This window comes from Bactrocera neohumeralis, chromosome 5 (genome assembly GCF_024586455.1).
Source record: "Bactrocera neohumeralis isolate Rockhampton chromosome 5, APGP_CSIRO_Bneo_wtdbg2-racon-allhic-juicebox.fasta_v2, whole genome shotgun sequence".
NCBI classification, from domain to species: domain Eukaryota; kingdom Metazoa; phylum Arthropoda; class Insecta; order Diptera; family Tephritidae; genus Bactrocera; species Bactrocera neohumeralis.
This window is the reverse complement of record NC_065922.1, coordinates 53,718,446-53,733,927: the sequence shown is the minus strand read 5'-3', so window position 1 is coordinate 53,733,927 and position 15,482 is coordinate 53,718,446. Positions and strand designations below refer to the sequence as shown.

Genomic DNA, 15,482 nt, shown 5'->3' with positions numbered 1-15,482 from the left:
TGTTGGGAGACTCCGCTAGAATACAGCCGAATTTACCTCCTGGCTGCAAGTATGACTTGCGACCTAAGCCCCTGCACCATGACAAGGTTTTAATGACTACACCTGAATGGCGTTCAGTGCATGACTGAAGTTTGTTGCGTGCGTAGACAGGTCGGTAAAGTGCGTAATGTTTTCGACATAATCAAAGAATGATCTTTTGATGCTCCTAGGCTTTGAAGGCTCCGCTTCAAGCAGATGACTCCAAGAAGGGTTTTTACGAAAGCATCCTGGTAAAAAGTGGCTTGAGAAGTGAGAATTGTGTTCTTTAGACGTCAATAGGCATCCTGTCATTGTACAGATTGTAGTATTCTGACATGCCGAAGCTTTTCCGTTTGTGTACCGGGCCTTGTAAATTGCCAACATCGTTTCTTTGACTTTTCCCTATCTTTACTCCAATTCGTGAATAAGGGCGCTGTGGATTTCGGGAGAGATGTAGATTGCAAAAAAGACGCGAAAAATATCGGGGAGATAGGTGTCGATTCCATTTCGTAAGCACCTATCAATAAAAGTTGAATACTATTTGGATTGTAAAAGTAACTTTTTAATAATTATGTAAGTAATTCATCATTTATTGAATTTCACAGAATAAATTTCAACAATTCGAAACCAAATATTACATAGAAAGCACGGAGTCACCTTTTTACACATAATTTGTGTGCCACTTTCATTTGATAAATTCACTCTATTCAGTCTATAAAATTTTAATTTCGTACTTAGCTGCATCTACATCCTCGCCATACATTAGATAAGAGTTAATGTACATCTGTGAGTAGATCTGCACACCCAGCGTACGCAGATAATCGTAATCAGCGCGTGTGATCGGCGCTTTCTTCACGTCCACGAAGCAATGCGTGGCATTTCTCGACGCAATGCACGCGCTAAATGGCGACTGCACGCTCAACACTTCACCATGGCCGGCACGTAAGACATTCTTCACGGCCTCCGAGTTACGTTCGGCTATGTGTAGTATAACGCGAAAACCACTAAAAGCGCCAAGCTTTTTGCCATCGGCTGTTGTGGCATCGTTGAGCTTCTTACGCCAACGGTGCACCGCCGAGGCCAAAAGCTGCTCATCTGCCGTTAATTGTGGCAAATTTAATGCTCTGGTATTGCCCCATTCGTAGAGCTCTTCATCAACAAAAACATCCTTGGCGTAACACTCTTCAATATACTTGAGACTGAGCACCCATTTGCCCGATGACACACAACCGAGCATTTTTTCACCACGATTCGGACGTTCGCAAATGAAATGCGTGCATTGCGGATCGAAGTTGACGAGGTTTTCAGACACCTAAAGATATGATATAAAACATATATAAAGTGGTGTAGTTGTGAAATGAAACTCACCGTTCCGCCGAGCTTATGTATCTTGTTAATTACGTCATTGCGCACGTCTTCATCCACGCATGAAATGCTGAAGCGCGGTGTGCCTTTGTGTTGCATGCTGGGCGAAGCTTTAGAGCGACGCTCCTTACCAAATTCGACTGGATCACGCCAACCGACCATATTCTCAGTGCCCAAACCGAATTGTTCCGATTCGAAGGGTTGAACGTAATTTTGAGTTTCCGTCTCAGCTGCGCCACAAGTTGGCACATCCATGTCCATGTCGTCGGTGCCAGTATCCGTGCCGTCAGAGGCGCCACTGCCGGTTGCATTGTTCGAGCCGCCTGTGCGCCGCGCCTGCTTCAGACTCTGCCTGCGTGATTCACAATTTTTCAGATACTCGGTGATCTTTTGCAATTCTGGTGATGAAGCGGCAAGTGCAGATGTGGTGCGTGCGCCGCTTTGTTCGCGGTTATCGTTTACTGACGCAACGTTTGCCAAAGTGTCTGCTTCGGTGTTTTCGAAACTGATTTTATCAAAATCCAAAGTTGTTTTGCCAAAGCTTGCCTGCTGTACCATACGCGACGGCTCGCCGCCCAAGCTACCGCCTCTGGTAGGGGTTTGTGTGCTCGGCACGAAAGCGTCAGCATCCGAAATGCGTGTTGTGCGACGCTCGCTTGTGTTCATAGTGTGGTCCATGCTTGTGGCGAAGATTGCACGTGGCACTATACCTTTTGTTGTTGACTGTGAGGCATTCAGCGTGTCGTGTGGCGACCTTCGTGGTGTATTTGTCATTGGTGGCGCTAATGCTGACATTTCCGCTGTGGCAGCCATTGCTTTCTTAGCCGCCTTGGCGCTGGTAGTGGGCGTGTCGTCCGTATCATTATATGGTATGCCTAAAGCCTCACACGTGGAGCGCAGCACACGTCGTCGCAGCTCGTCGATGGGTGTGTCAACCTTTAGCTTTTTAGTTGGTAAACGCCAACGACGCTCAAAGGCGTCGGCCATACGTTTTTGAAACTCGGGCGTTGTGCAAAAATCGGGTATACCTTTCGGCGTGGGTAACTTACGATTGATGGGTGTGCAAGCTTGCCGGCGTATACGTTCCAATTCGGGTGTTTGATTGTTACGCATCTCTTCGATTAGTTCACGCAGACATTCGCGTGCATCTTCGTTATCCAGTTCGGCCACTACACCTTCTAGGTACTCGAAATTGCAAGAGGAACGACCATATGCGTTTGTGGGTGTATGTGGTGAGTCTGGTGTTGTAACGGACGTATTATTTGTTGGTATATTGGAAATTGACGTGCGATTGCTGCGCGAAAAGGATCCCGCCAATTCGGTTACACGTTTGTTGCGCAGTGGCGTGAAATCAGTTGCTGCGGCCACACCGTGCGTGAGCTAGTAAAGTTAAAAAATGTAGTATGTAATAAAAAACGAAATGCGTGTACAATTCTTACGTCGTTTTCTGCATTTTCTTGCGTCTCCATTGGTTCAACGATTGGTGTGGTGGGTGGACGCGCTACTGGGTTGGGCAGGTTTTTCTCGCGTAAAGTGGGTGATATTGGAAAATCTGATGGGCTGTTGCCAACTAAGTACTGTTGGAATGGTAATTTTTTGCCCTCGACTGCGCATTGCACCAACCATGCAGAGGTTACCACCGGATAACCCCATTTGATAGCACCCTCATATTTGGAACCTTCGGCGCGTGGGCAAATCAGTAGTGGACGCTCTTTTTTGGCCAGTATGCGATTGACAGAGGCACCCAATAATTGCGCGACGGAGTCTATGAAGTCATATTCCAATGCTGTATATATAGAAATAACAATGGTCATGCCCTCAAGTGGCTGCGCGCTGGCAGTATGCGGCACAGGACGATGGAAGTATTCTATTGGCACAAGTTTATTCTGTTTCATGCAATTTTCCTATAATAAACCAAAAATTATTTATATATTAATATAAATTATCTTGCCTGTATATACAAGTATGTGATTGCTTACCACATACAAATCCGTTACGATATGCCGCGCCGTGACTGGCAACTTTTTTGCATTTAATGTGCGCTCAAACGATACAATTGCATAGTCAACAACATCGACGAAATTAGCCGGCACTATATCACCATGTGCAGCTTCACATTCACTTAGCATTTGTGTGTAGAACTCTTCTGGAAAGTGTTCGCGGTCGATATAAAGCGACATGCCGTCAAAGAAATCCAAATTCTCAAAGTCGATTTCACTAGTCATCTTTGTGGAGTTTTCATTCTCTGCCGTTGTAGGCGCTGCTGGTGGTGGCAACTTACCCACCACCGGTTTTAAAGTTGATGAAGCCACCGGTCCAGATAAGGTGTGATCTGCTAGCGGATTGTTTGTTGTAACTTCAGCAATTGGAGTCGGTACTGGAGCAGCCGGTTCATTTTCCTGTGAGTACTGCGCGATCAGCTGTTGTTCCTCTTCGACGAATGGCGAATCTTTCGGAGATGTGGGCTCTGATTTGTCGTCCGATTCGAAGAGTTTCTTTTTCGGCTTCTCTGGCTGTTTAAAACTGTGATTCATAGAACGGAGCGTCTTTTTGCTAGATGGAGATGGCGCATCAGGCTCACGTGCATTGGGTAGTGACATACGATAAACTACTTCGCTGGCCGGTTGTTTCAACTTAATGCTTTGAAGCAACCAATCGAGACGGACGATATTAACCGCTTTAATTAAAACAAAAAGGAAATTTATTGTTAAAGTGTATGAAATAAATAAAATTTGTTTTAGTTATTAAAGTTGCTTAAACAGGTGATATACATACATACATATTTGTGAATGATGTTCTTACTTGTTAAATATCCATCACGCTTCCAGGCGCGCAGCTCGGCGTCATCTAGTTGGCCCACAATAATATGCGTAATTTTCTCATTCACAACATCGTAACGCGTCGCGCCGCCTACATTTAAAATTCTATTTAATTTTTCTCTTTCTTCCAGCCGAAAACCACTCAAATAAATGCAACATCCATCCAAAAAATTGCCCGCCTTCTTTGCCTGTTTGGGACAAATTTCTTCATAGACTAAACGATAATGATCTGAAGCAACTTGTTTTCGGTGTATTTCCCTTTGTAAATCCTTAGACGTACTGGCGCGGGGTATTGGTGCAACAAATGTGCCATCTTTTTGTTGTATAGCTGTTTCATTAATGCCACTGCTTACTGTGTCATTAACCGTTGTAAGTTCACTTCGTCCGCTACGTCCTGAGCCACCCATAACGCTTATTCGCGATGTGTCGGAGAGTTGCGTGAAATCTGCGATAGTACGATCGCCTTTGATTGGCGTTGAAACCTTTAAGGACTTCACTTGATAGCCTTTTGTAGGTAAGGCGAAACCTTTTTCTGCACTATCAAATATCCACTCTGGGCACAGTATGTCCTTTTTGTAACGCACAGCTGCTTTATACTTATCCGAATTGGTGTTTCCACGCTCGGTAATAACAATATCAACAAGAGCTGAGCGAAATGCAGAATGATAAGTGCCACCATTCTCATTCACAAGGCGCATTATCTGCAATTTTTCGTCTATTTATTATCTAGACAAAAGAAAAATATTAAATTCTATATTTACCTCATTTTTCTTATCAGTTTCTAATCCTGTACAAGTGATGTTTGTACCAAAAAATATCGGTAACTTATACTTGTCGAACTCTTCGTCAGTTGCGGCCACATTTTCAACAGAACTGCGTTCCCACACTCGTTGCACCCAATCAACATGCATCACCGGTATGCCGTTTAATGTGGCATGTTCGTATTTTGTGGACTTAATTGTATTTGATATAAGATGTGTAACTGGACGACTTAGATTCTGAAAATAATAACCACCCATCCATTGAATGTAAGTGCGCACTCGTTCCTTTTGATCTGCCGGTATGCCTGTAGCACAAATGTGTAAATCACGCATTGCCGTTGTATAAATTGGACTAGGGCCAAGAGGCACTGGTTGCGAGCTTATCAGGCAAGTAATAAGACATCGCGGTCCTATTATAAGTGATTTCGTTAACTGAAGTTGCTTGAAAAAATCGCCTTCAAACTGGTCGAAAATGAATACATCCTTTTTTGTAAGTTGCCCTGAAGCTATAAGTGGAAACCCATCGCTGGCATTTATATGCCTTATATTTTCTTCAGCTATATGCTCACGAAGATGGGAAAATGCCGTTTCCAAATCAGCGCATTTTGTGGAGTTGCGCTCATCCACCGTTCCAGTTGTAACGAAATATGCATTTATTGTATCGTCAAAACTCATGAGTGCAGAAAGTATTTTTCTTTAAGTAGGAATTGCTAAAATTTTCGTGCGAATTGTTTTCTTTCTTTTTGCAATTGCGCCAAATCAAATTTACAACTGTCAAGAGAAAACAGTGTTGTATAATTGGTAGTTATTGAATTTGCAATTGGAAGTTTATTTCCCTTATTTGCTATCATTTTATATATGCAATCGAAAGAAAACCGGTTATTTTAGAAGTATAACCTGATATTACAATTGTTATAAAATTATGTTGAAAAGCTTATTGTAAAAGTCATGCAGAGTTAACATTGGAAAATCTATTAAGTTTAGCAAAGGACTTTAGCTTTGAATTAAGTTTGAAAATAATTATTTTGTGTTTTAAGCAATGAAATTGGCTTTTGGTTTGTTATCGGTAAAAAATATCGATCCCTACTAATCGTTGAAATTTTGACATTCTCCTTGTACATTAATCTAACACGTCAGCTACCAAGGGGGAGAATTTCGACAAAATTTTGTAAAAAATTGTCTTAATTATTGTTGTAGCTCTATTAAAGTGTTCTAAATCGTTTAAACAAATCTAACAAAATGGTAAGTATAAAGAAATAGAACGTTAGCTATGATATGCATTAAAAATACACTTTTCTATTCGTCATATTTGCAGGTTTTGATAGCTGCGGCGGTGTGTACAAAAAATGGCAAAGGTACGTATCTACATATATATTCCTACCTTTATAAAATAGTTGCATTGTATACTATACATCTGCCAATAACTTAAAGTCCTATTTTCTATTAACAGTGATTATATCACGACAGTTTGTCGAGATGACTAAAGCACGAATTGAGGGCTTGCTTGCCGCTTTTCCAAAGCTTATGACATCAGGAAAGCAACATACATACGTGGAAACAGAGTCAGTACGTTATGTGTATCAGCCAATGGAAAAGCTTTATATGTTGTTGATCACAACAAAAGCAAGTAATATTTTGGAAGATCTGGAGACACTGCGCTTATTCTCCAAAGTGGTAAGTGTTCTCTTTATGTCTTTATCATGCTTAATTAATATAAACAATTCGCAACAGATTCCTGAATATTGCCACAGTTTGGATGAAAAGGAAATTCTGGAGAATGCATTCAATTTGATATTTGCTTTTGATGAAATTGTCGCACTTGGCTATCGCGAGAGTGTCAATTTGAAGCAGATCAAAACATTTATTGAAATGGATTCACACGAAGAGAAGGTGTATCAAGCAGTTAGGCAAACGCAAGAACGTGAGGCGCATCAAAAAATGCGTGAAAAAGCTAAAGAGTTGCAGCGTCAACGCTTGGAGGCGGCAAAACGTGGTGTTAGTTCTTCGCTGATCGGACGAGGTGGTCATGGAAGTAGCAGCAGTGGCATGGATGCTTTTGGCATAAGTTCTAATTCGATAAGCAGTGCACCATCAATTGAGTCCGATTTAAAGCCAGCCGTAACCAAGGCACAGTAAGTAGCAATATTAAAAAAATTATAATAATTTGTTTTAAAAAATATTTAATTTTATAATAGGAAGCCAGTTGCACGCAACGCTTTAAAATTGGGTGGCAAAACGAAAGATGTAGACAGTTTTGTTGATCAACTAAAGAGCGAGGGTGAGAAGATTTCTGCTTTGACACCTGTAAATAGCCAAAGCAGCGCAGCTGTTGCCAAAACTAAAATTGCTTCGGATGTGCACACTGAAAGGTAACATTTAATAATAATATTTTTTTTATTCTTGATTAATATATCAAATATTTGTTTTTCATATATATAGCGTACACCTCAAGATGGAAGATAAGCTAACTGTGCGCCTTGGTCGTGATGGTGGCTTGCAACAGTTCGAACTATCCGGTTTACTCACACTGCGTATTTCTGATGAAAATTTCGGACGTATTAAGGTTCAATTACGTAATAATGATACCCATGGCATACAGCTACAAACTCATCCCAATGTAGATAAAGAGCTGTTTAAGACGCGCTCATTAATCGGGCTGAAAAACCCAGCTAAACCATTCCCATTAAACACAGATGTTGGTGTATTGAAATGGCGTTTTATTACACAGGATGAAGCTGCCATACCACTGACAAGTAAATATTCTTTTTCATATTTCCTTATATTGTGTACGTGTAAATATATCTTAAATAATTACAGTTAATTGCTGGCCGTCTGAAAACGGGGAAGGTGGTTGTGATGTAAACATCGAGTACGAATTAGAAGCGCAACATTTAGAATTGCAAGATGTAACCATCTCCATACCATTGCCGTAAGTAATGTTTTAATTTTATGCTTTTCTATATTTTCTTTAATTAAATTTAAATTTTTTATAAACAGCATGAATGTGCAGCCGTCTGTCGCTGAATATGATGGCACATACAATTATGATGCACGAAAGCATGTACTCCAGTGGAATATACCCATTATCGACAGAAACAATACATCTGGCTCGATGGAGTTCAGCTGCAATTCATCTATTTCAGGCGATTTCTTTCCACTACAGGTATGTTATATTACCAGCAGCATTAGTTTTGACGACACTCACGCCAACAATGCGTTTGTTTTTAGGTTAACTTCGTATCGAAAACGCCATATGCTGCTCTAAGCGCCACAGACGTGCTTCTTGTTGATGACGATAGCACAGTAAAATATTCTACCGAAACGATGCTTTTTGTTGAAAAATATGAAATTGTTTAAGAGTTAGGCGTATATAAATCACTTACACTTTCCACATCAAGAATTGTAAACTGCGTGTAACGGAAGTTACTAATTATCATACTACATGAACTCTTACCATTTTACTTATATATACTGTTTGTTTTCACTGGCTCAAACATATACAGGTTCGTTGCGTTGTTGTGTTGAAGAATAAATAATCTGGCTATCTTTGCCATTGAAAAATGTAAACATTAAAATGGTATAATCTCGGTATTTCTTGTTAATAGTCTGTAAACTAACAGTATATTGTAATTCCAAACTTATATTACTACATAATTTTATATATATATCTGATTTATAACTTTAAAAAATGATTTTTTGTTGGCCAAACATATATAAATATAATATACATATGTAAGCATTGATTGCAATGGTTTATTAAACAGATAAAATCATAAATAAATATTTAGGTTATGAAATTGTGTTGTATTTCTTATTAGTTAGTCTAAATTGGAGATTTAACAAATTTTAAGAAGACCCTTGCTAACATAAAAAGACTTCATTTTGATCGATCAGTTTATATGGCGGCTATACGATATAATGGTCCGATCTAATCAATTCCTTCGGGGTCTGCACATGGTACCGAGTTGATAGTGCTCCGGATCCGTTCCGGTTAACTAGACCCGACTGTCGTGGGAACGGCAGTTATATGCTATAGTGGTTCGATATCGACGGTTCCGATCGATAGTGAGGCCGTAGAGTTCGTTAAAAATCGCGTTAAGCGCAGGCATCCTAAAGGATGACTACTTCTTGGACCTAAGAACTGAACTCCATGTGGTATCGAAAAGGACCAAAACTGGTCTATGCGTGGCTTATTGCCTACCAGCTTAAAATAACTTAACCTTGTGTATGTACATACATACATATGTATATGTATACAGATGGACGCACAGGTTATGGGTTCCATATTTCCAAATAGGGATCAAATCGCCTCAATAGAATCTAGCAGTATATTGGAGTATTTTCAAAAAACACCGTCAATACAGTCTACAAAGCTATATACATACAGTTGTCATATTTCTTATCGATTGTTATTGTTTATTTGAATATTACCGATAACTGTTTTTGCTCTCTAACTAGCAAAAGATGACATTTGCAAATTGAAACAGCTGTTTGGGAATCTTCAATTTGTTTACGATTTTCTCAGGACATACATTTAGTAAAACTATACAGTGATTCTAATAAAACATGGAACAGCAATTGGAGAAAGCACTTAATGAATTGTAAGTTCGAATTGAATATGTTTAAAATAATTGTTGTTGCTTTACTATATTAATTCCCACACAGTGCGTCACAGCCGGAGACAGTGGGTGTGTTGCTGGCCAATCGTCAAGGTCTCTGTCTGGGAGGTAAGCAATATAATTTAAGTGTTTGGAGGAAAGCGAAACTGATTATACGTCTTATTCACCGTTAGCAAAAGGTCAAATTAATCCTAATGTATCGGGTATTGGTATGGCTATCTCAGAGCAAGTGTGCAAACTGGAACCCAATTTGAATCCACCAACTATCTGTCTGTACAGTGGGAACAAGTAAGTAAAAATGCAATAAATACAAGTTTTCACACTTTGTTAGATATATTTTATTGTGTAGAAAATTAATTTATTCTTTTAACAAAAAATTTGGTTCCATTAATTTTTAAAGTTTTAGTGCTTTGTTTGTTATAAGTTTGCCACTAAGTTTATAACACTTTAAAAGAAATGTCTGCGACTTTTTAAAATACTTATATACACTGTATATATAGTATGATTAGCGTAAAGTGATGAGTCTATTCATTTATGTCCGCGCAATCGAAGTTAACGTTTTCTATTGTTTTAATTGAGATTTTTGCGAAGTATTGTTTTACAAATAATAGACCTTAAGTCGCGGTGCAATCCTCACATATTTATCTTATCTTATCATATTGTTTTACAAAGTAAACTGTTGAAAGAATACAAAAAAAAAAAAAAAGATAACAAGAATTTGCATCTAAACGAAAGTATGACATCATCTTGTAAAATTGTAGTATTGCATATAATCAATAGTAATGCTTCTCTTTCTTGCTATATGGTAGAAATTCATTAAGATTGTGAATTATATTTTGAATTAGGTTGTCAAAAAAGTCTTGCGGTATTTTTGCCAGTTGGCGCTAAAAGCGCGTAGTTCTAGTTTTATTCGTCGCATCGGGTCATGCTACACCTTTATGGAAAGCTCATTTCACGCGCTAACACGTGTTTAATTGATTGTCGTTTCTTTTAAGTCGTTCGTGAGTTATAGCGTCGCAAACATGGAGCAAAATAAAGAGAAAATACGGCATATTTTACAGTACTACTACAATAAAGGCAAAAATGCATTTCAAGCCGCCAATAAAATTTGTGCAGTTTATTTACCCGATACAGTTTCCATTTCCACCGCACAACGATAGTTCCAACGTTTTCGTTCAAGTGTAGAGATGGTCGAAGATGCGCCACGCTCCAGAAGGCCTGTCGTCGAAATTGGTCAAGAGCTGGGCATGAGTCATCAAAAATTCATTTCAATAAAAAAAAACAAAATTCAATAAAAATACCGCAAGACTTTTTTGACAACGCATTATATTTATGAATTCTTACAATTCTCGTTTTCCAGGCGTTGCATCATAAAGAAGGATGGGGAATTGACCGGTGTTATATACAAACAGAAACCTAATTGAAAGCGAGCTCCAAAGTACCCGTGCTGTGCCCTTTTTATAAACCTACACATACCTACATATGTATATGCATAAATAAACCAAAATATCTATAAGAGCGTGTGTAAAATTTAGCATAAACTTCTTTTGTAATTAAAACTGTTAGCGAAGTATGTATGTATATACAATATAGCTTATGAAATCAATTCAAAGTTTATTTGTTTAATATTAATAAGTTTGTGAAATTTATGCTCTTAGAACTAGCTACAAAATAAAAATATTTTTCAAATTTCGCTAATTAACTGTTTTGTGAATGTATGAATTTTTTTAACTTTAACAAGTGGCGTTACAATAATGGGTGCTTTAGTTATGCCTACCAGACAAGTTTTTTTTGATTAAAGTGTTCGAAGTAATTTTTCGTATTGAATTTTTTTTATCAATTTTAGATCATATGCAATGATAACAACAACAACTGAAAATATATTTCAGAGAAAAATTTTAAAATCTGCGCCGTTATGAACGCCTTTGGCTCTGATTTTGTTTTTGTTGTGTCTCATTTTCGAGTGTAATTAGAAATTCCAATGTCACAACGTTCTAAAAATGTATATAGGTTTGAATACACTTACATATGTGTGTTTGTAATAGCATCAAAGGGTTACAGTGGAGTGGAGCGTAAATGAAATGCGGCAAGCAGAGAAAACGCAAGTCAAAGCGACAAGTTTTTCAATTTAAGGCTAACCATTTTTTCCCATTTGCGCGCTAAATGGAGAAATTTCAAAGTCGCTCCAACGTGTGCTGCATGCAATTCGCATACGAAACCTAATGTGGACACATATGATGCATACTTATGTTCAAGCGGATGTAAAGCAAGGAGCTACACCAAGACAAAACGCCGAACTGAGAAATATTGAAAAAGAGTGTAAGCAGTGTAAATGACATGAAACCCTTTTTAGCGGAAAATCGAGAGAATATCTCCGAGAGTTAGAAAAATTAATGAATTTTTATTACACTTAAAATTTTTGGAGAATATTTTCAAATATACACACATATGTACTTATGTACATACATACATATGTATGTACATGCCGTATAACATTTAAGCAAAAAAATCGATTTTTTGAAATATCGAGCTTTAAACTTAAAGATTCCTGGTATTTTTGGAGCAGCGATCATAACGTTCCCACGACAGTCGGGTCTTAGTAATCGGAGTGGACCCAGATTTTTATCCGGTCAAGGACTGTTAACTCGGCACCAAGTCTCGAAATTACTTCGGGAATGTTTTTTGCCGTTACAACAACAACAAGCAGAGATCATTTACCGTTAGAGGCTAGATTGCTGAATATTAAGTTTACGATAGTTTGATAAGATCTTTAAAAAAATGTGGACGAGTTTAAAAATCATTATTTTTGAAAAACCTCCTCTTTCAAAAACGTTTAATGATAGAAATGCGTGGTTTTCGTTCACGTGCAACTGCCATATGTGCATGGCATACACAAACACAGAAAGAAATGTTTGCATACGCACGTTCATGCACAAAACGAGGGTTTGGCAAATTGGGTCACGCCTTCACGCCCGGTTTGATTTGTGTTTGCGCCTTTACCTCGCGTCATGGGCGGCAAGAGTTCGCGTCCAAAACACACGCTTACACATGACACTCGCATGCATACATGCATACATACATACAAATATATGTATGTATGTATGTATATAGCTCTATGCAACTGTGGTTCGGTTAGCGCTTCGTTACATGCAAATATGTCACACATGCGCGCACATAACTGTGCATATGTATGTTTGTTTGCATAATGTGGTAAAAACAAAACAAATGCACATGCGTGCACGCGTCCTACGGTACCGTTAACGAGTTTATTGTAATTTTTCTGCATACGTGGCAACAAGTGCACGTAGACTTCGCGTATTTCTTTGCGCGTGCTAGTGTGCGCGTGTTTGTGTGGATGTGTGCGCATATTCCATTTAGAGGTGGTGATGTGGCATTTGCATCACGCTTGCCAAAGCGTGTAAATTTCCATCGAACATGTGTTTGTAATTGATAGTGAGGCGTAAATATGTAACTAGGCGATTACCTGTGTGTACCTTCTACGTACGAGTATGTATATATGTACATATGTACGTATAAATAGACACACTTAGTGATAATAATGAGTGTTTTCATGGTATTCGCCATAATTTCATATATAATCGAGCCGAGTGGGATTGCCTCATATTTTACTTATATAAGCCGTCATCGGATGGCTGATGGAATTTTGAGATATTATTTTATACCTTTAACAGTGTACATGTATTAAGTTTGCAAGGAAATTTCTCACACCCAGAAGGAAATGTTGGATATCTTATACTATATGTTTGGAAATTATCAACGTGATGAGCTCATTCGGTTCAGTCATGTCTGTCTGTCTTGGTATGTTTGTATGTGCGAAATTGTCTCTAAGTTTTCTTGATATGGTTCTGAAATTTAGTACAAGTCCTTTTCTTCCCAACGTCGAAACCGACAATATCGGAATTCTATAGCATTTAGCTGCCATATAAGCTGAACGAACAAAATCATGATGAAATACCTCCTGTCATCAAACAAACAGTCGTCGCATTCTCCACGCCACTGTTGACAGTCATAACTTCGAAGTTGTAGATAATTTCGTCTATCTTGGAACCAGTTTTAACACCAATAACAACGTCGGCCTCGAAATCTAACGCAGAATACCTCTTGCCAACAGGTGCTACTTCGGACTGAGTAGACAATTGCGAAGTAAAGTCCTCTCTCGACGAACAAAGAGCAAACTCTACAAGTCACTCATCCCCGTCCTGCTATAAGGTGCAGAGGCAAGGACGATGACAACAGCTGAAAAGTCGGCGTTACGAGTTTTCGAGAGAAATGTTCTGCGGAAGATTTGTTGGCAACGGCGAATACCGCAGTCGAGCGATGACCTGTATGAGATTTACGACGACAATGACATAGTTTAGTAGTTAAGGGAGAGTGGCTACGCTGTCTAGGTCATGTTTCGGAATGGATGAAAACAGTTCAGCTCTGAGAATATTTGACGCAGTACCCGCTAGGGGAAGAAGAGGAAGAGGAAGACTTACACTCCATTGGAGCTGCACAATGTTTCTTAAGTTGAAGCATTGGTAGCCGCGGAATAAATCCCGTCTTATCCGGCTGAAAGCAGGGAATACGTATAAATTATGTTCCATCGTCTCATCATACTTCGCGAATGCTCTGCTTTCCGCAGAGTCCAATTTTCTGAAATGATCCTTAAAATATTACCAAGTTCCCTTTTGCCAAGAAATAGCTGCTTTTTGCTCAGTCCACAATCAACACTAGTCAAAAGCAACTTTGTGGTATGCCCTGAGCTCCTAGTATTCCAAGACTTAAGCTGTTCCTCTTGACTCTATTGCTTCAAGCAACCTTTGAAGGAGCAGGAGGAATGGTCTGGGACAGCTTAGCGGAAATACATATGTTTCGAGTTTCGGGCCAACTGGTCTGGCGTTTGAAAGACTGAATTGCAGTCATTTAGTTTGAAGCTACGTATGGATTACTACATGAAATGTCCGCTCTTGTGTCTATTCCACTCCTCTGAATATGTAGATTTCGCCGTTGGAACTATGGATCACAGAACTATTCTTCTCTACTTGAGAATGAAAATGTTGTGTTTAATTTTTCATGGATCTCCTTCTCTCGACCGCATTCCCATGTCGGTAGTGACGCTGAGTGTGACTCCAATCATGAGTCGGCTAGCCGTAAGGATTCCCTCATACTTGTCTTGACTATATATTGGCCGGATATCGAGGTTAATCTTCAGTGTTTTTGTTGACGTAGTTATCATTGCGCCGATAATCCTCAACAAGCAAAACCGTTGCGCCTGTTCCAGGGTTTTAATGCACCGCACTATACATATATTATTTAGTATGGAGCTGATGACACTTGTATAAGCCCAATAGACCAAGTGCACTGTAAACGTCACTTTGAGGCAATGGCTCTTCTGAAGGAATTCAAGATTCGAAGGGTTTTAGTAGATTTTGGACTATTCCGAAAAGTTCACACCATCTTCAGAACGTAATTGGGCAAGTGCTCCTCGGCTCTTTTTCAGGAGGTCCACCTCGTGTGAAATAAAAAAAATTTAATTTTGTTATCATATTTCAATAGGTTAGATCTTTAAAAATAGTATCCTAATTGTCGATATCTATTAAGAAATATATAGTTTTTGAGTTACAGCTATTTAAAGTGTAGCCGCTTAGTTCAATCAGCTGCATCAGTTTATCTTTAAAGCGTTTCTCGAAAAAATTTTTTTTTAAGTTTAAAATTTTAAAGCAATTGATACAGCCAGCTTTTTTAATTCCAAAAAATCGTCTTTTTCAGACTGTTACGCTTGTGCCCCCTAACTTACTCGCACGTCACTCATACGCACCGTCCTACCGCTAACAAAATACACTGTTTATCCACATGCCAGTCTGTTGCTCATTACTATTTCGTTTTCAATTAAATTT

The 15,482-nt window shown here is 38.9% G+C and overlaps 3 protein-coding genes across 3 annotated transcripts; 2 read left to right on the top strand and 1 right to left on the bottom strand.

Annotated features, from left to right (window-relative positions):
• Positions 1 to 587: 587 nt before the first annotated feature.
• LOC126758401 (DNA topoisomerase 2-binding protein 1-A) lies at positions 588 to 5,731 on the bottom strand. The gene is made up of 6 exons (XM_050472658.1): positions 4,964 to 5,731; positions 4,186 to 4,903; positions 3,363 to 4,060; positions 2,823 to 3,287; positions 1,387 to 2,763; positions 588 to 1,330 (listed from the first exon to the last, which is right to left on the bottom strand). The coding sequence occupies exons 1-6, from the start codon at positions 5,636 to 5,638 to the stop codon at positions 731 to 733; spliced, it is 4,533 nt and encodes a 1,510-aa protein (XP_050328615.1). The 5' UTR covers positions 5,639 to 5,731; the 3' UTR covers positions 588 to 730.
• A 333-nt stretch (positions 5,732 to 6,064) lies between these two features.
• LOC126758406 (coatomer subunit delta) lies at positions 6,065 to 8,760 on the top strand. Its single transcript, XM_050472665.1, has 9 exons — positions 6,065 to 6,205; positions 6,279 to 6,318; positions 6,414 to 6,637; positions 6,695 to 7,095; positions 7,159 to 7,332; positions 7,403 to 7,716; positions 7,781 to 7,892; positions 7,961 to 8,126; positions 8,192 to 8,760. Exons 1-9 carry the CDS (start codon positions 6,203 to 6,205, stop codon positions 8,318 to 8,320), a joined length of 1,563 nt encoding a protein of 520 aa, XP_050328622.1. The 5' UTR covers positions 6,065 to 6,202; the 3' UTR covers positions 8,321 to 8,760.
• A 670-nt stretch (positions 8,761 to 9,430) lies between these two features.
• LOC126758421 (uncharacterized) lies at positions 9,431 to 11,280 on the top strand. The gene is made up of 4 exons (XM_050472683.1): positions 9,431 to 9,564; positions 9,629 to 9,690; positions 9,756 to 9,870; positions 10,943 to 11,280. Exons 1-4 carry the CDS (start codon positions 9,530 to 9,532, stop codon positions 11,004 to 11,006), a joined length of 276 nt encoding a protein of 91 aa, XP_050328640.1. The 5' UTR covers positions 9,431 to 9,529; the 3' UTR covers positions 11,007 to 11,280.
• The last annotated feature ends 4,202 nt before the right edge of the window (positions 11,281 to 15,482 follow it).

What these genes read in the sequence shown, in the direction of transcription:
- LOC126758406 (XM_050472665.1), top strand. An exon ending in ACCATCTCCATACCATTGCC is followed by an intron (nt 7,893 to 7,960) that starts GTAAGTAATGTT and finishes TTTTATAAACAG; the next exon opens with CATGAATGTGCAGCCGTCTG. An exon ending in GCGATTTCTTTCCACTACAG is followed by an intron (nt 8,127 to 8,191) that starts GTATGTTATATT and finishes GTTTGTTTTTAG; the next exon opens with GTTAACTTCGTATCGAAAAC.
- LOC126758401 (XM_050472658.1), bottom strand. Translation starts at nt 5,638, where the DNA reads ATGAGTTTTGACGATACAATAAATGCATATTTCGTTACAACTGGAACG. An exon ending in TCGTAACGGATTTGTATGTG is followed by an intron (nt 3,288 to 3,362) that starts GTAAGCAATCAC and finishes GGTTTATTATAG; the next exon opens with GAAAATTGCATGAAACAGAA. An exon ending in TACATAAGCTCGGCGGAACG is followed by an intron (nt 1,331 to 1,386) that starts GTGAGTTTCATT and finishes TCATATCTTTAG; the next exon opens with GTGTCTGAAAACCTCGTCAA.
- LOC126758421 (XM_050472683.1), top strand. Translation starts at nt 9,530, where the DNA reads ATGGAACAGCAATTGGAGAAAGCACTTAATGAATT. An exon ending in TCAAGGTCTCTGTCTGGGAG is followed by an intron (nt 9,691 to 9,755) that starts GTAAGCAATATA and finishes ATTCACCGTTAG; the next exon opens with CAAAAGGTCAAATTAATCCT. An exon ending in TGTCTGTACAGTGGGAACAA is followed by an intron (nt 9,871 to 10,942) that starts GTAAGTAAAAAT and finishes CTCGTTTTCCAG; the next exon opens with GCGTTGCATCATAAAGAAGG.